The 21,734-nt window shown below is 36.5% G+C and overlaps 1 protein-coding gene across 1 annotated transcript in view; it reads right to left on the bottom strand.

Annotated features, from left to right (window-relative positions):
* Positions 1–42: 42 nt before the first annotated feature.
* Positions 43–21,734, bottom strand: part of ar (androgen receptor) — a 69,314-nt gene continuing 47,622 nt past the window's right edge. Inside the window, exons 4-8 of the mRNA XM_026248881.1 lie at positions 8,846–9,124; positions 6,854–6,998; positions 6,022–6,152; positions 4,878–5,029; positions 43–3,739 (exon numbers count right to left, since the gene is read on the bottom strand). Coding sequence (XP_026104666.1) covers positions 3,581–3,739; positions 4,878–5,029; positions 6,022–6,152; positions 6,854–6,998; positions 8,846–9,124 — 866 coding nt within the window. The 3' untranslated portion in view covers positions 43–3,580. The remainder of the gene's footprint in view (positions 3,740–4,877; positions 5,030–6,021; positions 6,153–6,853; positions 6,999–8,845; positions 9,125–21,734) is intronic.

Genomic DNA, 21,734 nt, shown 5'->3' with positions numbered 1-21,734 from the left:
ATTTAAGTAACAAACATCATTTAAGAAGCCAGAATTCCCTCTTCTAGTAACATAAAGCCAAACTAGCTCCTCCTGCATATGGAAAAGCAAAAAATATCCCATAACACCAGGAAAAGACAGGAATTATTCACACCAGAGAAAAAAGCTGTAAAAAAGCATTCACTAAAGATTAATTGCTTGTATCAGCCAGCGAAGAAAGTTAAAAAACCAAGTCTTTGTTACATATATATGGGAGTTTTTATATGGTTTACAAAGCTGAAAAAGGACATAAATAGATACAGCTCTGCCAGCAAACAACTCATATGGTTTCTGCACATTTAGCATCTGTAAACCAGTGTGGTGCTCTCAGTTCAACATACAACTTTATGTCAAGATACTACACATTAGAAACCCCAATTACTTTCCTCATTGCTGGGGAAAATATATCAGCGAGAAACTGTTTAGTAACATTTCCCCCATAGTAGAAAGAACAATTTACAACAGGAAGCATCCTGGTGACATGCAGACTGTTATTAAGACTCCAGCTTCTCTTGTTCATGTGAGAGTAGAAACATTGGTTGGATCAAAGCAAACCTTGTTTTGTCATCAACACAGGCCAAATTCAGTATTTTACAAAAGACAAAAAAAGCCCTTTTTGCTTTCTTCCCCTTTTTTAGAACTCCCTATAAGGACCTATAAGTGCCTTCTAACAGATTTATAAGGGCACATAATAAACACACACACATATGCTTTTGCTATTGGTTGACCAAACTTTAATTGAAAACCAACACGCAAAGTTCTACATCATAGCTAATAAGAGATGTGTTCAGAGAGTCACAAAGCAGCTTATCCAAGCACGAGTCGGTTCACGAGCCGTTACATCTGACTGACATTACAAACAGACAATATTATAAGACAGCGAGAGAACGCGTCCTTCGCAAAGTCAAGTATAAACGAACTATATCTGTTTAACATGCAAGTGCGCCCTCCGAGAATCCGTCGGCTAATGAACGACTTTGTGATTAGACTTTGGCTTCGGCTCTGTCCTAAAGCGCTGCAGGTTTGTGGGAAAGTCATGACTTCTTTTTTGGCAGGGTAAAAGTGCAGTTTGGAGTTCTGCAAATTCTAATGAGTGCTTTTGGGCCGTCAAAATGGGTAAACACCTGCGTGTAATTGCGCGGAGCTCGGTGCTTGTCAGCGCAGAGGAGCTGTCTCTGACAGCCTATTCTCTGTCTGGCACATTTAAACCGTCAACATGCTCCGCGGCGACAAGAGCTCGAGCAGCTAAACCACATCTCGTCGTCTCAGCTCACCGGGAAACTCTGTGCTCTGCCGAAAGTACACCCCAGGTCACCCAGGCCTGACAAAGACAACACAGCGCCGCGATTTTAGGGCTCTTTAAAGAGTAATCTACATACATAACGCTGCAGGCATTATTCAATCATTTAGAAACGGAGAGCGTGCGGAGGGAAGTTGACACGACGTCTAGAAAACACGCGCTGCGCCGGAGTACGAGGAAAACGAGTAAAGATGTTCCGTTCTGACAGATACATAGAGGATGCTTTAATTGAAGCGAAAGCGGAGTAAAAAATACATAGGCTTTGTTTTGTTTTTTGTTTTTTTTTTGTCTCGTTTAAAGGGATTGTTCACCAACAAACGAAAATTGTGCTATCAGCCTCAAGTTTTTCCAATCCTGTTGTAGCCTAGTTTCTTTCTTCTGTTGAACACAAAAGATTTTTTGAAAATATTACTTCCACTGTATTTTCCCCCATACTACCAGCAACTGCTGCATGTTTACACACATACTGTGTGTTCAGCAGAGAGAAAGAGAGAGAAACAAAACAACTAGGCCTACTACAGGTTGAGAACAACTTAAAATATTGTAAATGATGACAGAATTTTCATTTTTGGGTGAACCATCCTGTTAGCATCCTCGTTAATAAGGAGGAGAGCTTCAGCACCACTCGTCGTTGATTTGCGACAGTTAATGGTGTAAAGGTAGACTATTTGGTACGAGTTTCTGAAAAAATAACAGTCCAGCGTTAGCACATAAGCATAGCTCTTTTTTAGTGTTTTTTTTTTAAAGCTGTGCACCATTTGAAGCATGTTTTGGTATTCTAAAAGAGCTCATTAAAAGAGTGTGTTAAGCTTGTGATTGCTTATTGCTTTGCGCGAGAAATACAAATCCCTCAGTGGCACTTACTATAAAGGAAAGAGGAAACTGTACTGTAAAACTATTGACTACATCCATACATTAGCACATAGAAAGATTTAAAAGGACCACGCTTAACTTTTACAGATATATATACAAGAACATTACCTTGCCAAATTTTCCATTAAGGACAGTGAAAGAGATAAAGAGAGCGAGCAACTTCATAAGAGCCTTATGGGAAACAGTCCCGTTTCCTAACAATATCCATTTAGCTTACTGGAAAGACAGTTAGGTTTGTTTGAATATCTAGGGCTTTATCATGCAATTATTTGTTGTTTTGTTGATGAATATGAAGACTGCATGCATAGATTTATATATTTGTGTACATATTTGAAGATCTTCTTTGCTGACCCAAGCCTTGCTGTATTTATGTACAAACTGTCAACAATATACCCTAAAACCTGCACTTAAATTTCCAGGTTGCATCTTAACAAAAGTCTGCTGTCTGGCGGCAACTCTTGATGATGTTTCTTTTATTATTGTGCTGTTCTTTCATTCTTAGTGTCGAAACCCAACTGTGAGAGACTTTCAATTGAATGACAAAGTCACAAATTGTCTGACCCAAAAGAATGATGCCTCTTTTAAAAGCTTTTAAAAAGCCTCTACATTTCATAAGAAATGAATGAAGCACTTGTTTTACAATCAATAAACTAATAAAGCAGGAAGGAGAGTGATAGCCAGCCTGCATTACTGAAATACTGTTGTAATACTACAATACTGTATTTAGTAGTGTGTTGTTTTAACTCACAAGAGTAAGTCACAAGCGAAGAGATCCTGTCACCGTTTGCGTCACGTCCGGATGTATTTCTCTATGCATACTGCTTTGCTTTTCCTGATCTCTCAAGTCATGGACAATAAATGAAACCTTCTTACACTGCAGTGCATAGAGTGGAGGCAGGTCACAGACTCTGATAGAGATCTGCATAATGTCCTTTTTTTTGATTAAGGGCTCAGATGAAACTTCAGTGTGATATATATTTTTTTCCAACCTGTCCACCAGGCAACAAGCTGTAACTCTTGAAGGATAACTGCTGGTCGAAAGAAAGAACAAAACCTGCTTCACGCCATGCTGTCAGTTTGAGAAAATGAGCTCAAATGATCTCTGAGGAGAAGATAGACAACTGTAATGATGTAATGGTCCCGCTACTTTTCAGGGCCATTTTTCAAAAGGAGAGAGAGAGACGAGACTGATAAAGAAAGGGGGGGGGGGGGGTTAAAAAATGGAAATAAAAAAAATCAGTATCGTTCAGTCCCATCGCTCGATTCGAGTCCAGATTAAATGCATGACAGGCTGGTTTAGGCTGGATCAAACCTGATCAGACCAGACTGACTGGCTCATATGGCCTGGGTGGGGTTGGTATGGATGAGTGGTTCAGGGGTGTAGTCTTGTCATTTGTGAAACAGGATTGGTTTAGACAAGCCGGCGAGGATCTTTGGCACCTGGACCGAGATTATTTCTGCAATCATTTCGGGAAAGCTGACCTTTGTGGGCAGAGACCGAGCTTGGACAAAGAGGTCAAAGGTGAACTGGTGCAACTTCCGAACAACCTGGGTGAGGGAGAGAAAGAGAGAGAGAGAGAAAAGAGAGAGAGACAAGAATAAGCAAAATGACAAAATGTAAAACTAAAGGGATAGAGAAAATCATAGCATGTTTAAGGAAGAATTCACTAAGAATGAATTGTGCCTGTCGATTGTATCATTATTTCCATGTGCTGCCTGTGTTGTATTAGATTCAGATTACTTAAGGAATTATGTAAATCAGTTAGGGGTGCAAACACAGCCCAAAAAATAGCAGTGAACTCAATGCACATCTTGCAGTTCCCCATCTCAGGCTGGTTCTGAGCATTCAGTTGTGCACAATGCAGCAGACTACCACAATCTGGCATAGTATACTGCGATTGTACAGCATTCAGCTGAATTTTGTGTCCAGCAGAAGAAAGAAATTCATATAGGTTTGAAACAACTTCAGGGTGAGTAAATAATTTTACAGAATTAAAATTTTTGGGTAAACGATCCTAAGGTATGAATGAACCAATAAAATGCATAACAATGGATGTCACTTTGGATAAAACAATCTGCCAAATGCAAACAGGGCTGAGTATTTTGAATAAAGTGCACCGATAATGAGCCTAATTTACATAGAATGGTTTGTTTGCACTGGAAAGAATGACAAATAAATTTATTTTAATATAGTGCAGGATATTTCAGTGCATTTAGCACTTGGTTAAACTGGATTGCAGATTGTTAATGAACAAAATGCATCCATACGATAGTAGCACAACTTTTTGGTGAATTTGCCTGTACTTGTCTTTTTTGTGTATGGACATATATATTACCGTTCAAAAGTTTGGGGTCGGTAAGATTTTGTAATGTTTTGAAAGAAGTCTCAAAAAGAGGCTCAAAGAGGCTGCATTTACTTGACAAAAAAAATTAAAATAAATAATATTGTGAACTATTTGACATTGTTATTATTTGTGATCGAAATGTTCTGTCACTATGTTAAAGCCTTTACTGTCACTTTTAATTAACTTAATGTATCCATGTTGAATAAAAGTATTAATTAATATTACCGACACCAAACATTTGAATAGTAGAGTCTCATGGGGCCAATATTGCATGTTACAGACAAATCATTATGCTTGGTGTATGGTGTCTATGTGTGTTTTTTTGTGTATGTGTTACTAACCGGCTGCAGTGAGTCCATCAGTCGGGTCAGCTGATGGAAGCGCATGGCGCAGTTGGTCTTCCTGCCGTAGTTGATTACACGATCAAGCTCATTTATGTATGTCAGACGCAGCTCATCAAAATACTTCTGACTCTTCAGCCCCTCCACTGGAACTGCAGAAACAGAAATAAAAATGTACACCTGAACTTGCATAATATTGTATTAGCATAAGAACATGTCATTAAAATATGTTGTGTTGCTGTACTGTGATAATAGTAGTGTTTGTTTTGAATACGAATAGCAAATACACTACAAATAGGGTACGAAGGGACTAAAACTCTTAAAATAATCGGAAAATGTTAAGTAAAAAAAAAAAGTCACTTCTTGCTTTTTTAATAAATGCCTGGCGAAAGGAAGGACTTAACCTTCAGGATGTCAAACAAAATTTTGTATGAGCTATATTTTCTATACATTTAATAATAGTTTTGAAAGTTTTGTGACTCTGTTACCATAATGTAGGACATTTATGCAGTTTAAAAGACTGGATTTTGTGTAATTAATGTTTTCTAGCATAAACATTCAATAACACCAATATTCAATAATATAAAAAAAGCTTACAAAAAATATCAAATGATGTCTAAATTAAGCTATCACTCAGCAGCGGCTAGTTTATTTGGGGCAAAAAATAGTTGATTCAAATAACTGTATCAGTTCACAAGAATGTACAAAATCGATACATGCTGAATACAGTGTAAAAGTTTCCTGGACAGGCTTATATCACCATTTCAAGATGCTGGATATTAAATTAAATTTATGCATTTAGCAGACGCTTTTATCCAAAGCGACTTACATTGCATTCAGGCTAACAATTTTTCTTAACGTGTTCCCTGGGATACGAACCCCCAACCTTGTGCTTGCTAGTGCAAAGATCTACCGCTACAGGAACACAGATATAGACATTTTATGCTAGCTTGGCTCATTTTATGCTAGATAAGTTTACATAACACATCCTATCTTTCTCACAACAGAAAATAGGAAATTTTCCACTAATTATTATTATGATTATTTTTAATCTGTCATTGGGTGTTAGTATCCATAATTACTTTGGCAGAAAAAGTCTGTTCTGAACACACACACACACACACACACACAGCAGGAGACTCACTGATGCTGAAAAGAAGTAGGGCCTTCATGCAGAGGAACTCTTCCTGTGTGACCTGCAGCAGAACAAACTCCTGCGAGAGGTGCTTCATCTGAACACAGTGCTCGTACATGGTGGAGATATGCATCCTATGACTGACAAATAGGGGGCAGATTATTTGACATGTACGGAGAGAAAGAAGCCAACAAAGAAACATCAACATTTCAACCCCCGCTAATTACAAAACAGTACTGACTACTGAATAATGTGCTCAGTCATCTAATGACTCCCAGATCTCTCACTAAATGAAATGTATTTCATGCATAAAACACAATTTCTGTCAGCAGTAGTGGTATGGGATACGGCCAAGATGCATTAGGAAGTAAATCTTCTATTTCAGATATTGGTGAAAAAGGCCATTGAGAGCATGTGAGCCCCCCAAAAAATCCAATCTCTCTTGGGATTGTGTTAGTGACAAAGATCCTCCACACCATAATAAGCCAGCAGTAAATTATAAATGAATCTTGGAAGCATCCATGACAAGACTGTTATTGTGTGCATGAAGTACAAGATATGTACCTGACCGAGAGAGAGAGAGAGAGAGAGAGAGAGAGAGAGAGAGAGAGAGAGAGATGGAATAAGGTAGAGAAAGGGCCACTGAAGAGAAATGAAAGAAAAATGAGTGTGAGGAAAGATGGATTAGTACATTTACTAAAGACAAACAAATGGACAGAAGAAGAGAATGGATTGAGAGAGAAGAGAGAGAAGTCAACAATACAGAAAACAGATGGGTGCCGGCCTCAAAAGAAAACAGGCAAATAAGAGCAGAGCGGATGTGGAAGAGAATGAGACTGACTCATTGAAGACCAGGTCCGGCGCGAAGTACAGCATCCGCGCATTGGCGTTCTTGTAGGACCTCCAACCCAGAGCAAAGACCATCACTCCCATCCAGGTGTGCTGTATGACCGTCATCTGATCATCCACATGCAGGTTACGGAAACCTGAGAGATGGAAAAGATGAGAGATATCTATGGTTTGTGCTTGCTGCCCATAGCTTATAGTTTATTAGCTGCTTGGGTGCTTTTTAAATTAATTTACGACTCTATTTCAGCTCCTCCAGCTCATGCCATTGTAACCCCTCTCACCCGGGTCCTCTCTGACGCTCCTCGCACTCGCTCCGAGCGGGGCTCGAACCCGGGTCTTCCGGCATGGGAGGCGGACGCACTAACAAGGAGGCTAAATGGCTACAGCCACTAGCATCTGTCGCTAGTGCGTCTCTTGAGATCGGGGAGTGAGGTTTACCTGCACAGCACTGCTCGCTGGCCTCCGTTACACTCACCCCCCCTAAACCTCACTCCCATCCGGGTCACGGCACCAATGTAACCCCTCTCACCCGGGTCCTCTCTGACGCTCCTCGCACTCGCTCCGAGCGGGGCTCGAACCCGGGTCTTCCGGCATGGGAGGCGGACGCACTAACAAGGAGGCTAAATGGCTACAGCCACTAGCATCTGTCGCTAGTGCGTCTCTTGAGATCGGGGAGTGAGGTTTACCTGCACAGCACTGCTCGCTGGCCTCCGTTACACTATGAATCAGACTTCATATATATAAATGCATGTCCAACCAAACAAACCAAATAAAACAGTTTGTTGAAGACCAGGCAGCCTTTGCACCACTTCAGGAAACTAAGAGGAAATACGCTTAACTTTCTGGGATAGACTTGATCTCTCTTCACACATAACACATTCATCACTGGATTCAGAGGAGATTAAAATGCCAGGGCTTCACAATTTTAATAATGCTATCAATAACAGGAAATTGGAAAACCGCAACAAATCACATCACTCTATTTTCCATCAACCAATCACACACTGTCACACTACGAGCTTCAAAAAACAGGTTGTGTCAAGCCACACCCCTTTCTCTCTCCATCGCCCCTACTGCTGTTTTTCTCTCAGTATTTGATGCTTTAATATTTTAGCATGACTGATGTCTGCCTTCGCTTGGATTTATCAAACCCATTAGAATGAAGTGCATTATACAACACCTCTCAAGCCTCTGAATTGAAAATACAAACCATAATTAAATCAGAGAACAAAATAACTCTGGTACCAACAGTGTCCCGACTTCACCAGGCAGGATCTCCATCTTGTTATTATACTATTGTGTCAATGAATATTAAGTGTGTTACAGATAAAGAAAAAGAAAGATCCTTTAAAATTCTAGTTTCTACAAAAAAATCATTTTTTATTTATATTGGTTTCATATGGTTTTAAAAACATTTAATAAAAAAAGAGTAAAAACATTTTCATTACACTTTAAAAACATGAGTATACACATTTTAATCATTATTTTCAGAAATATGTTTAATTATATTGTTGAAGGTAAAAGGTTATTATTATTATTACTACTACTTTTTGCAAATATCATTAACTATTCATTCACATATATATCAAGTGTTTGGTTGCATCGCATGACATTTTACTAACCATGTCTTGTAATGAAAAAGTCAATTGATCAGATATAATAATAAAAAAAAAACATGAGGATCTGCAGGGGTCCTTTCATTAATTGTTTGTTTCTGCATGATGTTGGACCACATGACTCTAATTTGGTAGACAAAATTTGTATTTTTTATATTTATAGAGGCTTTTTCTTCATTGTGATATCTTGACCTTTTTTATTATTTTCCATCAAAAAAAAAAAAAAAAAAAAGATTTTTTTGATCCAGAAATGAAAAGCATGCTCATCATAAAAGAGGCGTAATCAAATTTGTGTCATTTCACTGATCCCTTTGTAAAAAGCAAAACGGCATACTGAAATAAGTGAAAATGTGATCTGCTTAAATTACCTGGAAGTCCTTTGGCCCACTTCACTACCTTGACAAGTTGCCTCTCTCCCAACTCGTTAAGGCTGGTGAGGAGAGCAGCTGCTGAGTCAGGCTGAGCGTGATCATGGCCGGCGTTCACCACCTCGGGCTCGATGGCCTCCAGGATGTTCAGGAAGATCAACTGTGAGTGGAACGTCAGGCTTGGCTTGGGCGACAGGCACTGGGCTACCTCTGATGGGCCCTGAACGGGGCTGACCTCCTCCGAACCTTTCATCTGTCCGATCTTCCTCAGCTTGCGGGCTGCGGCACAGAACAAAAGCAATATACTGTAAAAACTTTGAGTGGGAGTACTGCTTTGTAAATTCAGCCTGCACAAAAACACATTATTAATCTTGAACACTTCTTTATTTTATCTAGCACATATTATTTAGGAGGCAATGAACCAGGTGGTCTCTAAATAAAGAGGTTGGCATGAACTTATGTCTCTATTCAGAAGATAAAAGCTGCAGTGCGATGACTAGTCTCTCCGCCACATTATCTCCTGCCAGTCAGCACAAAGAAAGATCATTGGCCACAAAACAAACCCGAGACAACGTGCTTTTTCCTCAGCAGCTACTACAACAAAAAACTTGACAGGATTAGCGTAGCTTTTTTGATAGATTTCAGTAAGGTGGAGCAGAACTACAATCATTCAAGGATGCATAACATGCGTTGTTCACCTAATACTTGCGGATGTACGTTCTTGCGCCAGAAACACCCGTTAACTGTGCACAACAGAGTTAAACCATCTGTATTCTGAGGCTGCTGCTAATAAAGTGAATTAAATGAAGATGTAAATATGAGTGTGTGCGTGCATGTACTTTAATGAGTTGCTACAGTAACAACAATTTTGCTTCTGCTCCAGCGAGTGCTTGTGGTTTTGTTATGATGCCTAACACTCAAAGTTTCCACTCTGAATTATAAATCAGAGATGCTCATTATTCAATGGGCAGCGTTTGGGTGAGGAATGAAATCGGGTGAGATGATTTACAACTCGCAGACTTTAATGGCGCATTATGAACACCGATCCAAAAAAAAAAAAGTTCTATTAAGAAAAAAGAAAAAAGAAAAAATGGAATAATCTGTGAGGCAGCTGATTTAAATGCCTAAAAAGCTCTTCGTTGCTGGCTAAGAGGACAAACTCAAAATGAAAATGAATCAGCCCTCTGAGATCCCAACAAAAAGGAGGCTCCAATTTTGCTGACGAGAGACTGGAGCCTCTCTGCTTGTGGTCTAAAATGAAGTGTGGTAAAGAGATAGCGAAGGGGAGTGAGTGAAATTATCATTTCATCCTGAGATGGTTTATCAAAAGCCTATGGGTTTGCGGTAAGCTTGTGGAAAGGTACCAAAGACACTACCACTGAGATTGTCTCTTCAAAAGACAGATAAACCTACCATTCCGGCTAATACAAGCAAAAATATCATGTGGAGGGCAAATACAGCAATAATCGCTGCTGCAAAATACTGTCTCTTGCACCTATCTTTGCTCATTTTGCTGATATGTCTTCAGTATTGAGTAGAACTGAGATAAGAAGCATATGTCTGAGCTTGCTTCAGTTTCAAACAGGCACTAGAAAGACTGAAAATTAAAAGAAAGACCTATAATTCTATCTGTTCCGTATACAACGATTGTGCCAATCAGCTTCGCACTGCAATGTCTTCAGATGCAAGTTTAAACATGTAGACGCCATATCCAGTAGTACTCCTAAAAAGATAAAAGTCCAGCCACGAGAGAAGATGCATCAGCACGTTATCTCTAAAATGAAACCGACACAAATGGGCGACTCTGAAACCCAAAACTTAGAAAACACACGTGAAGTCATCCAGTGGCGTTCCTCTGAAGGTGAGTAATTGGGTAAATGGCATCGCTGACAAAATCATCTCGAGCAGGAACTGGAGGAATAAGGTGAATGAGTTAAAACTTCACAGATGAGTGAGAAGCCAGCGCTCGATTGCGAATGCCGGAGATAAGTCAACAGTTTACTGTTACATGAGAGAAAGCGTTTTGTTTCAGAGTTTTGGCATTCTGGGCTCCACTCACAACCTGTGAAAAGTTTTGAATGATGTGAACTTTAAGCCATAATGACAGATACGTGTATAAAGATTTCTGTCTCTCACTGGCAGAAAAAACTGGCAGTTTGGGGACTTTTCGGGAATAAGTAACTGGATGCTATAAGTTTTCAGTCTTAAAAGAGTTTTAAATGTAGGCATCAACTGACAGACCATTTGTGATGATGAACAAACAACTAATAGAGAAGTCTGGAATACTTGTTTGTGAAGAAACGTGATTATAAACTGAAAAATGTGAATTTTCAAAAGTTTCTTTCTTTCTTTTTTCAATTCTCTGTTATAAAATTGTCAATTTTAAAAGGTGGTTAATTATTATTTCTGTCAAATAAACAACAACAACAAAAAAACGTAATACTTAGAGGCCATTTTAGAAACAATAAATATATACTTATTATTTCATGGATAAAACTCAAAATTTGTTTCTGAATCAAACTGATGGGGAGTGAGCAGGTTACATACATAGTGTGCATAAAACCCTTCAAGGAGGTAAAATCTTCAGGAAAAAACAGCCCAAAACCAAGAAAACCTGTAAGAGAGAACTTCAAATAGACAAAGACATGTTACATTGTAGCTAAAATCACAAAAGAAGCATCACAAGTGATAGATGATGCAAGACCTGATCACCCTGTCGGGGTTTATTTTTGACTGTACATGATCCCTTCTGTCATCTCTGAATGTGTGATTTCTCTATACGGTTGTCACAACTTCTGAGTAGGTGTGATTTATTTTTTTTTGCACAATTATGGTATTTTGTGAAGAAAACAGTGCAGTAAAGAAAACAAATATACCTTTTTTTTTTTTCATTGAGCTGATCACATTACACCAGGGACTCATTATTTCTGAGATGTTTACTATGACAACAATTCCAACAAACACAACCAAAAAGAAGAGAAGGGATGAGACAAAGAATAGTGCTAGCGTGACAGTACGAGTAAGCGAGCCACAGATAGGATGCATTTAGTTGTAAATCGATCCACAGTGTCATCTGAGTCCGAAAGGTGAAACGCGAGTCACAAAATTCAAATGGTTCATGGAAGAGGGCTAAGCCCACTGCCATCTGCTCTGTTCAGATGCTCAGTTACCACAAACAGATGCATTGTGTGTGCTGGTTTTACAACCACACTGTCTAATATTGGTTTCTGTCAACAGGACGATTAAGACTTTAGTTGCACAACTAAAAATTTAAACAAAAACAAATGAACAAGAAAGCCAAATAAACCCCAAAAACAAGATTAACATAGCTATTGAGTTTTGGGTGGGTGTCTGAGTCTGAGCTGTAAGTGGACCTGAAATATGATCCGGTCTGTTGGGAGAAATGTGCAAAATATTTAAGAAGAAAAGAGACTAGACTGTTAGAGACTGACAAATTACGAAAAACACCATCAGTTTTTAGCCAAAGCTATGAAATCATTTAAAAGGCAATTTTTCACTGTTACTACCCATCGATATTCTTAAACAAATGTATGGTAATTAACTAAATACATTTAAAGTTCTTAATATTCTTTAACAGTTAATGCATTTATCTCATATGACTGTTTGATATCCATGCTCAATACACAGACACACATTTACTAAACAATCATGAAAACACATCAAAGACTTACATTTTTTATATATATAAGCTAATAATAAAGACTACAGACCTACCCACAGCTCTACTGCTGAAAGAAAACTATTTGCATTTTAGAATATAAAAGACTTCATTTTTATCCTAAATCAGCACTTCCATAAATGACTTCAAAGGCAGGTTTAACAAATATAAAGTTGTCTCTGAAGTATAGTGAAGTAAAACCACACACACACACACAACCCCCCAGCAAAGCTCCCATTATCAGTAATTTATGGAAAAAAGACCTTCTCAATGGAATAGTCGAGTCAAAAATCTAAACCAGGTGGGATGTTTACCAAAATAAAAATGTAAAAAAAAAAAAATAAAAAAAAAAAAAAAAATTGAATTTGATAAACATTATCTGTGTTGTTGGTGTGTTTTAAAAAAAATTAATACAGCTAAATCTGCTTTGCCTGATGTCTTTATGCAGACACACATACATACATACATATCTCTTATATTCTCTTATTTTCTCCAAGGTTGCATTTATTTAATCAAAAATACAGAAAAACAGTACATACTGTGAAATATTATTACAATTTAAAACAACTGTTTTGTATTTGAATATATTGTGAAATGTAATTTATTTTTTGTGATGCAAAACTGAATTTTCAGCAGCCATTACACTTGTGTCACAAGATCCTTCAGAAATCATTGAAATGTGCTGGTTTGGTGCTCAAGAAACATTTATCATTAATATCAATTTGAAAAGAGTTGTGTTGCTTAATATTTTTATGGAAACCGTGATATTTTTTTTTTTTTTCAGAATAGTTTGATCAATAGATAATTAATAAAACAGCATTCATTTGAAACTGCAATCTTTTTCAACATTGTAAATGCCTTTACTGTCACTGTGATCAATGTAATTCATTCTTGCTAAGTAAAAATATTAATTTCTTAACAAAAATCTCGACAGCTCTTGTTTCTATATGAAGATATGTTGAAAAACACATTTTCATGGTCCAACCCCGATACAATCAGAGAAAAAAGTAAATTAACTCATTAATTAAATTAAATGTCTTACTACTATTTCTGCCATTATAAGTTAGAATTTTTATACTGGTTAAGATGTTATGAGAGGACTGAAACACTAAACAGCTGAAGTTCGTCTGGCACTATATTGCCACAAAACCCACCTACAACCATTCTATACATTTAAAGATACTGTACCTCCACATAATGCAGGCACCTAGAGAAGGAGCTGTACCTTCACTTTAAACATACCTACACCTACAGTCCAAAACCTTGAGTTAAACTGTCTCCAACTTTCTGTCTAGAAACTCCCAGTGGCTCTTAAGTAAAGTTTAGATAATTCTGAAGAGAGATAAGATTATGGGTCAAACTTTAATACATCAAAAACCAGCAATGAATAGGCCATTTCCAGAGCCGGGGGGATCTGAGAACTGTCTCAGTTGTCTACTTAGTTTTTATTAAAACAAAAAAACAAAAATGGAGTTTGTGTGTCAGGAGAGGAAATAAGGAAGATGTGAGTCATCTGACACCACACATTTATCAAATACACACACACATATCAGGCCACCGCTGCTAAAGTGTGACAAGGTGCATCGCTATAATGACACCTCATCTGATAATTACAGCCCTGATACCCAACCTGAAAAACCAGAAGCCGGTTTTACTGTCATTACACACAAAAGTTCTTTAAGATACAGAACCTAGAGAAACCAGCACCTGCAACTGTCAGGGGCAAGTTACAAATTACACACAAAACTTCGGCTTTTGTCTTCAATATGGATATTGACAGCACTGACTTTTCTCGGCTAAAGTCCTGAATATTTTCTTCCTGCCTCGAGCCTTGTTGCATTTTTTGTTTCCATTGCTTGAGCCAGTAGTTCCATGTCTGCTCTTTAGCTGCTCGAGCAACTTTTCTTTTGTATCTCTTTTGACTAAAAATACACTGCAAAATATGCTTTTTTCTTACCTAACAGTATTTATATTCTATAAGGATTTGCCAAAAATGTACACTCTGCAAAACCTGACAAACCTACACAATGTACATTCATTAATTTGAAAGTTAGAGGCAATTTGCATATTTAAAAATAAATAAATAAACAAAAAACTTAATTAATAAATGGTCACACTGTTAACTAACTATTAACCATGACTTTTGCCTTAATAAGCTCATAATTTGCTGCTTTTTTATAGTAAGGTAGTTGTTAAATTTAGGGTAAGGGAGGATTAAGCCATCTAAAATATGCTCAAGCAGAAGAAGGCATTAATGTGTGCTTTATAAGTACTAATAAACAGCCAATATACTAATATGCATGCTAATAAGCATATTGTAGAAAAAAGCGGCATACAAATACATTTGAATATAATTAAATACGTTACATTCACATCCATTCTACAGCAGCATTCACCCACTGTCTCACTGAATTACAATTAAAATGCTCCTAATTACAAATCCATTTCTCTTAATTCAATATATAAAAGATTGTCTACAGGGTAGCTAATGAAAAGACACTCTGCTTGCTGCAATTTTTTTCTTCATGACAATAATGCTAAAATAAATTACTGCAATTCAAGACGTCAAGTGATTATCAATATTACTTTTTTAAGCAGTATCATTACTGTAATTTTTTTTGTTTTTTTTTGTTTTTGCAATCTATGTAACTTTTTTACAAAAAAAATAAGAACTGAACCATGCCAATATTGCTAAACTTTGAGATGAATTGGTGGACAGGATAAAGGATGCTTGAAGCCATTAGGGGATAAAATCATTTGTCAATTAAAATGAAGAAAGGAAACACGTTTTCAGTGGCCCTTCCTCTGAAAATGATTTCAGTCAAGTTCATCACATTAGAAAAAGATCACTACAGTCTCAGGGTTCATCATTCACAGCTCCTGGGACCCTCTGCTCCTGACTGCTGTAAGTCACTGAAGTTCCTCTGTTGGCATCTGCAAGCAGCCAAAGTTTTTGCTATACTGTACTGCCACCATGGAGAATGATGTGAATGTAATTCTGTGTGAGCGTGTGTGTCTAAATGCTTTCCTCTACAGATGATTGCAGCTTTACAGCTTGTTTTACTGAGGATTAGGACAGCTCAGTGTGTGAAAAAAATAAAAGATTTCCAATATTTCCACTAACAGGTTGCTACATTATCTTCTCTAAGTCCTTCAAAATCATCTGAGCTTTAGGCAATGTATAGCTGTTATTAGAAGCTGCTGAAAGTTTTTTTTCTCTTTTTTTTCACCAGAATGATGGGTTGTCTCTAACCATCTTCTGTCTCTTTATTTCTCCTCTCTTTTTTTCCATTCTCTGTTCTGCTTTCCACACACCTTATCTCTTAACCTCCCCCTCCAAGACACAAAGAAGATTCAATCAGATTATGACTAAAGCAGTAGATCTGAGGGGCCTTGGGGAGCGAGATTACCTGTGCTCCGTTGCACTCAAATTGATAAAATAGATATTTCTGGCTTTGCTATCTGAGCCACAGTCGAAGATGTAAAATATGCCTTTGTCTGTACACACCCATGTCCGTACAGTATGTCGGGCCCTTAACCATGTTGAAACTAGTCTTCTTGAGGTTTATTGATTTAATCAAACTACATAACACATATAGAAATCTTAGAATGACAGGGTGAGATTAACTAAACAGGGAAAATTAGTGTGAGAGCACAACCCCCCATCCCCCCCCCCCCCCCAAAAAAAAGAACGTGTACATTTTTGCGGGTGATTTACTGACTGTGCGCAAATTAAAGAACACAGATGCAGCCAGATCATTTCCATAATTACCAACACAATCTACCAAGAGCAGCACAGATTAGTGTCCGCTTTAAGATCATGTTATTTTTGGGAGCATGAAATAATTACGCAAATACCAGTAATGTGACGAGCACAAACGTTAGTTAATCATGTCGTGAGATTCATTTTAATACTCTCCTCCCATAAATTTAGCATCTTAAGGAAACTCCTACAAATGCATTTTCAATGAGGTCAGGAGCAAAAATAACTGTCCATGCTTTTTCAGCGCTAATTCTTCACTGCACGCCTTCAGTACTTTACAGTACTATTTTAACACCAAAAAACTGTTTGCGTTGGTGCAAGCTGTTAATAAATTTGGCTCTTAGACTGAGAATAAGCACTGAACTTTCTCCTGGAACGCCTCTGAAATATTATAAAATCACTCATACAAAACTGTCATTTTAAAAGGCTGAATGAGAGCTAGCAACTTCAAATGCAGTTTAATTGTGTACTTGTTTAATGAGTCTGTATGTGATAAAGGCATTATCAATCTGTGGCGATGAGGTGTCCTGAGGCTGTACGAGTTTATAAAACAGAGAAGAAGTGTTAAGAAACATTAATAGATCTATTGATGAGGTCTGTTTAGAAATTTTTCAAAAACAAAATCAACTTATCTGAAAAAAAAGAGGGGAAATATAGTTAAATTATTAATGTTGAAATCAAAGCTATCATGTTAATGCATGCAAACATTTCCTTTTTAAAAGCATATTTATTTATTTTTTCATTCTGTTCTTCTTAATTAATATATATATATATATATTCTGACTCTCTATAGTAAAGAACCTTTATAAATCAAAGTAAATAATTTCTTAACATTCTGGAATATAATCCTCATGGCAAAAGTTAAATCTAAAAATCTGGAAATTAAAAGCCAAACAGCACGAGGGTGAATAAACAATGACAAAATTAATAGTTTTTGGGTGAACTATTTATTTGATACAGGAACATTGTTTGTGCAAGCAAGTGAGAGGTGGTTAAAAAGTGCCACTTCAAATATTTACACTACTGTATGTTTGTCATCTGCACAACTTACCAAAAATAATAATAATAGCACATGGACCTGTTATTTAATATGATTCCTGGACGATTATGGCCAATACAGATATTTAATGGACAATAAACCAAAATAAGATAAGCTATTAGCTATTACCTAAATCAAAATATATTGTATGCCACTGACATGTATAAGAGTAATGAGAAAAAAGAAATAAATAAAATATTAATACTGTATTGTTTCCTGTCGTTATAACTGTGACAGATGATCAGCCTCCCCTTTTAACATCGTCACTACACTCAGGCTCAAGATAGGTCTGAAGGTACAGTCACATTTGTCACGGGCAATACAGTCATCAAAATAGGAATGTACAAGATCTGGAATTTCAAGTGTGAAAAATTCCCCAACAGATTTCCCAACAAGTTTAAGTTGACCATGCAAATGGTTGACCATTCTGACCAACAGAAAGCTGCTTGATTTGAAAGGGATGACTTTGTCAGTTGTGCTTCATACATCGCTACACTATTGACAATTAGTTGCAAAATTTCACTAAAGTGACTGCAGCTGAAAAGTATGTGTGTGATAGTGGCAGTGTATGAGGAAGTACTCATAATTGTTGTTTTTCATTACCATTACCATAAATCAACTGTGATTTTTTTCCTGTGGCTTATTTCATGCTTGTAACTTTTTGCAGTTTACATACTAATTTGTTTGCATTCAAATAAATGACTGAATCTGGGTAGCTAGAGGCACTAAAAGTTTTAAGCGACTTCACAGGTTTCACAGGTTGTCAGTGCAGTTAAACTTCAATGCTAACAGACAGGCGCAAATAATACGATCACTATTTACACTATTTACTATTCCTTTCCATGAACTTGTTTGTAGAGTGCCGTGCCACACAAAAAATGAACCAAACTCAACAGCATATACACTTTTCCTTTCCTTTTGTTAATCTGTTAGGTCAAATATATTTTGAGTATTCATTCTTTTTATATATAGACTATAATTTAATAAAAACTGATTTTGTTTCATTTCTGTTGCTTGACCGCGCTCGTCCGCCACATTCTTTCTCTCCTCCGACACTGCAGATCTCACGGTTAGTGTTTGTGGCACCAGTCCCGGTGTCGTGTCCAATTTCGACCTCCTGCCAAATTATTACACCCCTCGTTGAAGTCGCCACCTGATTGCCTACCTAACAATACGAGGGGTGTAATAATCTGGCGGGGGGTCAGAATTAGGCACAAAAATATGTGTTTCTTCAGTTACTGGTGCTATTTCTCGATGTTGAGAGTTCGCTGTCACACATAGATTGCACTTTACTATGCCTTCTTATAACTTTCTCTGCTGAACTGAAAACTAAAGGAATGTGTCCGTGTCAAAAATGTAGAATACATCTCTGCAGTCATCTCAACCATGGAATTACAGCAGCAGGAAAATGACAGAATAATTAATGGCAACACCTTAAAATGTAGCATAAAAGTGAAGAAATTATTACACAAAAAGATATTAACTGGGTCATATATTAGCTAATCATTTTACTTTTAAGTAAAGATGCATTTAATTCATGAATAAAATACTGCCGCAAATAATCTTGTAAAACTTTATTAAACCTTTCATTATCTAAAGTACAGTTAATGGTATGAAGGTGCTGGAGTCTGGTGGGATATGGAGGATATGGAGCAAACTCAAGCCACAACAGAATGAACTGAAATATAGTAAAAGAGCTGCATTTAAAATAAAGTGCTCTGGACAGTGCATAACTGGTTGGGTTCCCATCAAAACTGAATGAACTCACTAGCATGTCTCTGCCTCAATAATAATACATCAAGCTAAAGCGATGTCCAGGGTGACGCATGTTTTTAGCTGCTGGTTTTATAATTACTGGGATAGCTCAAATCATGTTTCTTGTTGAGGAAAGTTTTACTTTTCTGATTTATGCATTCTGACTTTTTTTGCCTGACAGACAACAAGTTGAACAAATAATGAACAAATAAAATCCATATACTTAACAGCTCATTGAAGGAGACACTCGAGTCCTGTCCAGAATATCATATAGACACGGGGGTGGGCTCTTTTAATTTAAAATAAATAAAACCATATTTTAATGATGAAAAATTACAACACTTAATTACATTTGTTGATTTGTAATATTCTTTTTGCCTTTAAAATTAATTTATACTAAAATATTTATTCAACATTATGTTTCATATCATTTTATCTTGTGAAATACAGAGCTCCAGACTAAAATGGTTGCAACACATTTGCAACAATTAAAAAATACAGTGCAATGTTAGAGAGTTTAATCTTCCTCTCAAAAGCCATCCACAAAACAGTGTGAGCCTGGACGAAAGTGCAACCATTTAGATCAAGCAATGATGTCATTTGGCAACCAAAACATTTTTTTGGCTCTGAAATTTAATTCAATTTAAGCAAAGGTGGACATTAACAAATGAATTACTTCAATACTGCACATTTTTACGTCTATATTTTATTCTATTTTCATGGTTGTAAACTTTAATTTTGACTGCTTTCCAGAAAAAAAAAACACACCATAATATCAAAGCAAAGAAATAAATCATATTAATCAAATAAAACTAGGTGGCAATCAGTTTCACTGGTGAAGCACTCGCTCATGATTGGAGCTCTCATAGTGCTGTGTTCAGTAATATGCTTTGCTGTCATATTACACAACAATAATAGCCACACTGGGAGTTGTCCAGAAATGTACGTTCGCATTTTTCACCCTGCACACAAACAACTAGTGGACAGATTGTTATTTAATGATCCCGCAGCCAATAAATAGCTGATTACAGCAGCATTTGATTTGTTCATATGTTTCAAGTTGTCTCAAGTTTTTTACCTGTGTTACGGAAAAATGCTAAGTTTGCTATACAAAGCTTAAGACAATATCTGCATTAAATTCAAAAGAGAACTAAAATGTTTAAATTGAATTTGAACAGTTTAAAATTAGACAATTTTGATTCAATGATGAAACACAAAATTATCACTATAGGGGATATCATTCATCAAATGTTTAATGCATGTTGAAAGTTAAATCTTCTTGTGATGCATGGTGATTATTATTAATTATTAAAGTTTTCTTATTTGCAAATCATGCATATTTAATGTTTGCATCCATCTCCTTTAATAGGCAATGATTACTAGTTGGTTACTCATGATAAATCAGTAATGTCAGATTGAGCTATAACCTCTATCTGTGCGCCTGTTAGATCATTTTCTGATTTAATAGCTAACTTAAGCAGGTGGGAAGAGCATGCATGTTGATTTAATCGGAAAAAATAAGAAAAAAGTAACAGCAGAAAACTGGAAATGAGTGGAGAGAGCACAATAATAGTCTGCAGTGTGGTCCAGACAATAATATTACTCTTATCAGGTTAATGATATCGAAGTCATTTACAAAGGTATGACAATTTACATTTGCAAACAACCAAATGCACAGACACAATATAGACAATAAAAATACAGCAATCTGCATGAGTGTTTAAAAAATATACCTGAATGCTGTTACACATAACTGATGTTAACTGGTCTAATGTGCTAACACACTCACAGCAGGGATGGATGGCATTTGTGATGCAGAGACCAAAACAGTCAGTAAAGCATTTAATAATAATGAAAAAAAGACACTGATCTGTAAATCCTCTTATTCATCTGCCCATAATTCTAGAAACTCTCCCATGAAATATGCATCTGTCAGGGAAGACATGTAGCACTGTTCTGTTACTATAACAATAACAATAACAATAACAATAATAATAATAATAATAATAATAATAATAATAATAATAATAATAATAATACATTCTGTTAATATACCCTTGTGAAGAACAAATATACTTAATTGTATTTAAAATATATTTATTTAATGATAAGTAAACTAAAAATAGAGTGACATGTCTATATTAACTGAAAATACACTAAATGTAGTTTACTTCATGTTTTAATCTAGCACAAACTGAGTGCACTACAAATGAATTTGTAAAACATTATACTTTTTACAAATGCATTTGGGGAAGGATGAAATATATACGTTCATCTTTAAGAAGGTACACTGGCTAGGTTCTTAATTCCATCTACAACATAATATATATATCCTACATTTATTTATTTATTTATTTTTCACAAATGGTGTTCTCTGGGCAAAAAAAACAAACAAATAAACAACAAAAAACACTTCAAATATGACCTACATACACACACACACGCACACACATATAAACCAACTGGATGAAACCTTTGAAAGAGGATGCTAACTTCATAACCCCAAATGACAGGTGGAATGAGTCTTGGTAAGGGATGAATGAAGCTACAGTACTCATCCTATGATCCTGTAGATGTATAAAGGCCATTAGGTCTGTGGGGATTGTTTGTACTGTATGTAATTCGGTGTATTGACATTTGTTTTTCCTTCATC

Source organism: Carassius auratus, chromosome 5, assembly GCF_003368295.1.
Source record: "Carassius auratus strain Wakin chromosome 5, ASM336829v1, whole genome shotgun sequence".
In the NCBI taxonomy this organism is placed as follows: domain Eukaryota; kingdom Metazoa; phylum Chordata; class Actinopteri; order Cypriniformes; family Cyprinidae; genus Carassius; species Carassius auratus.
This window is presented reverse-complemented; position numbering and strand designations above follow the sequence as displayed.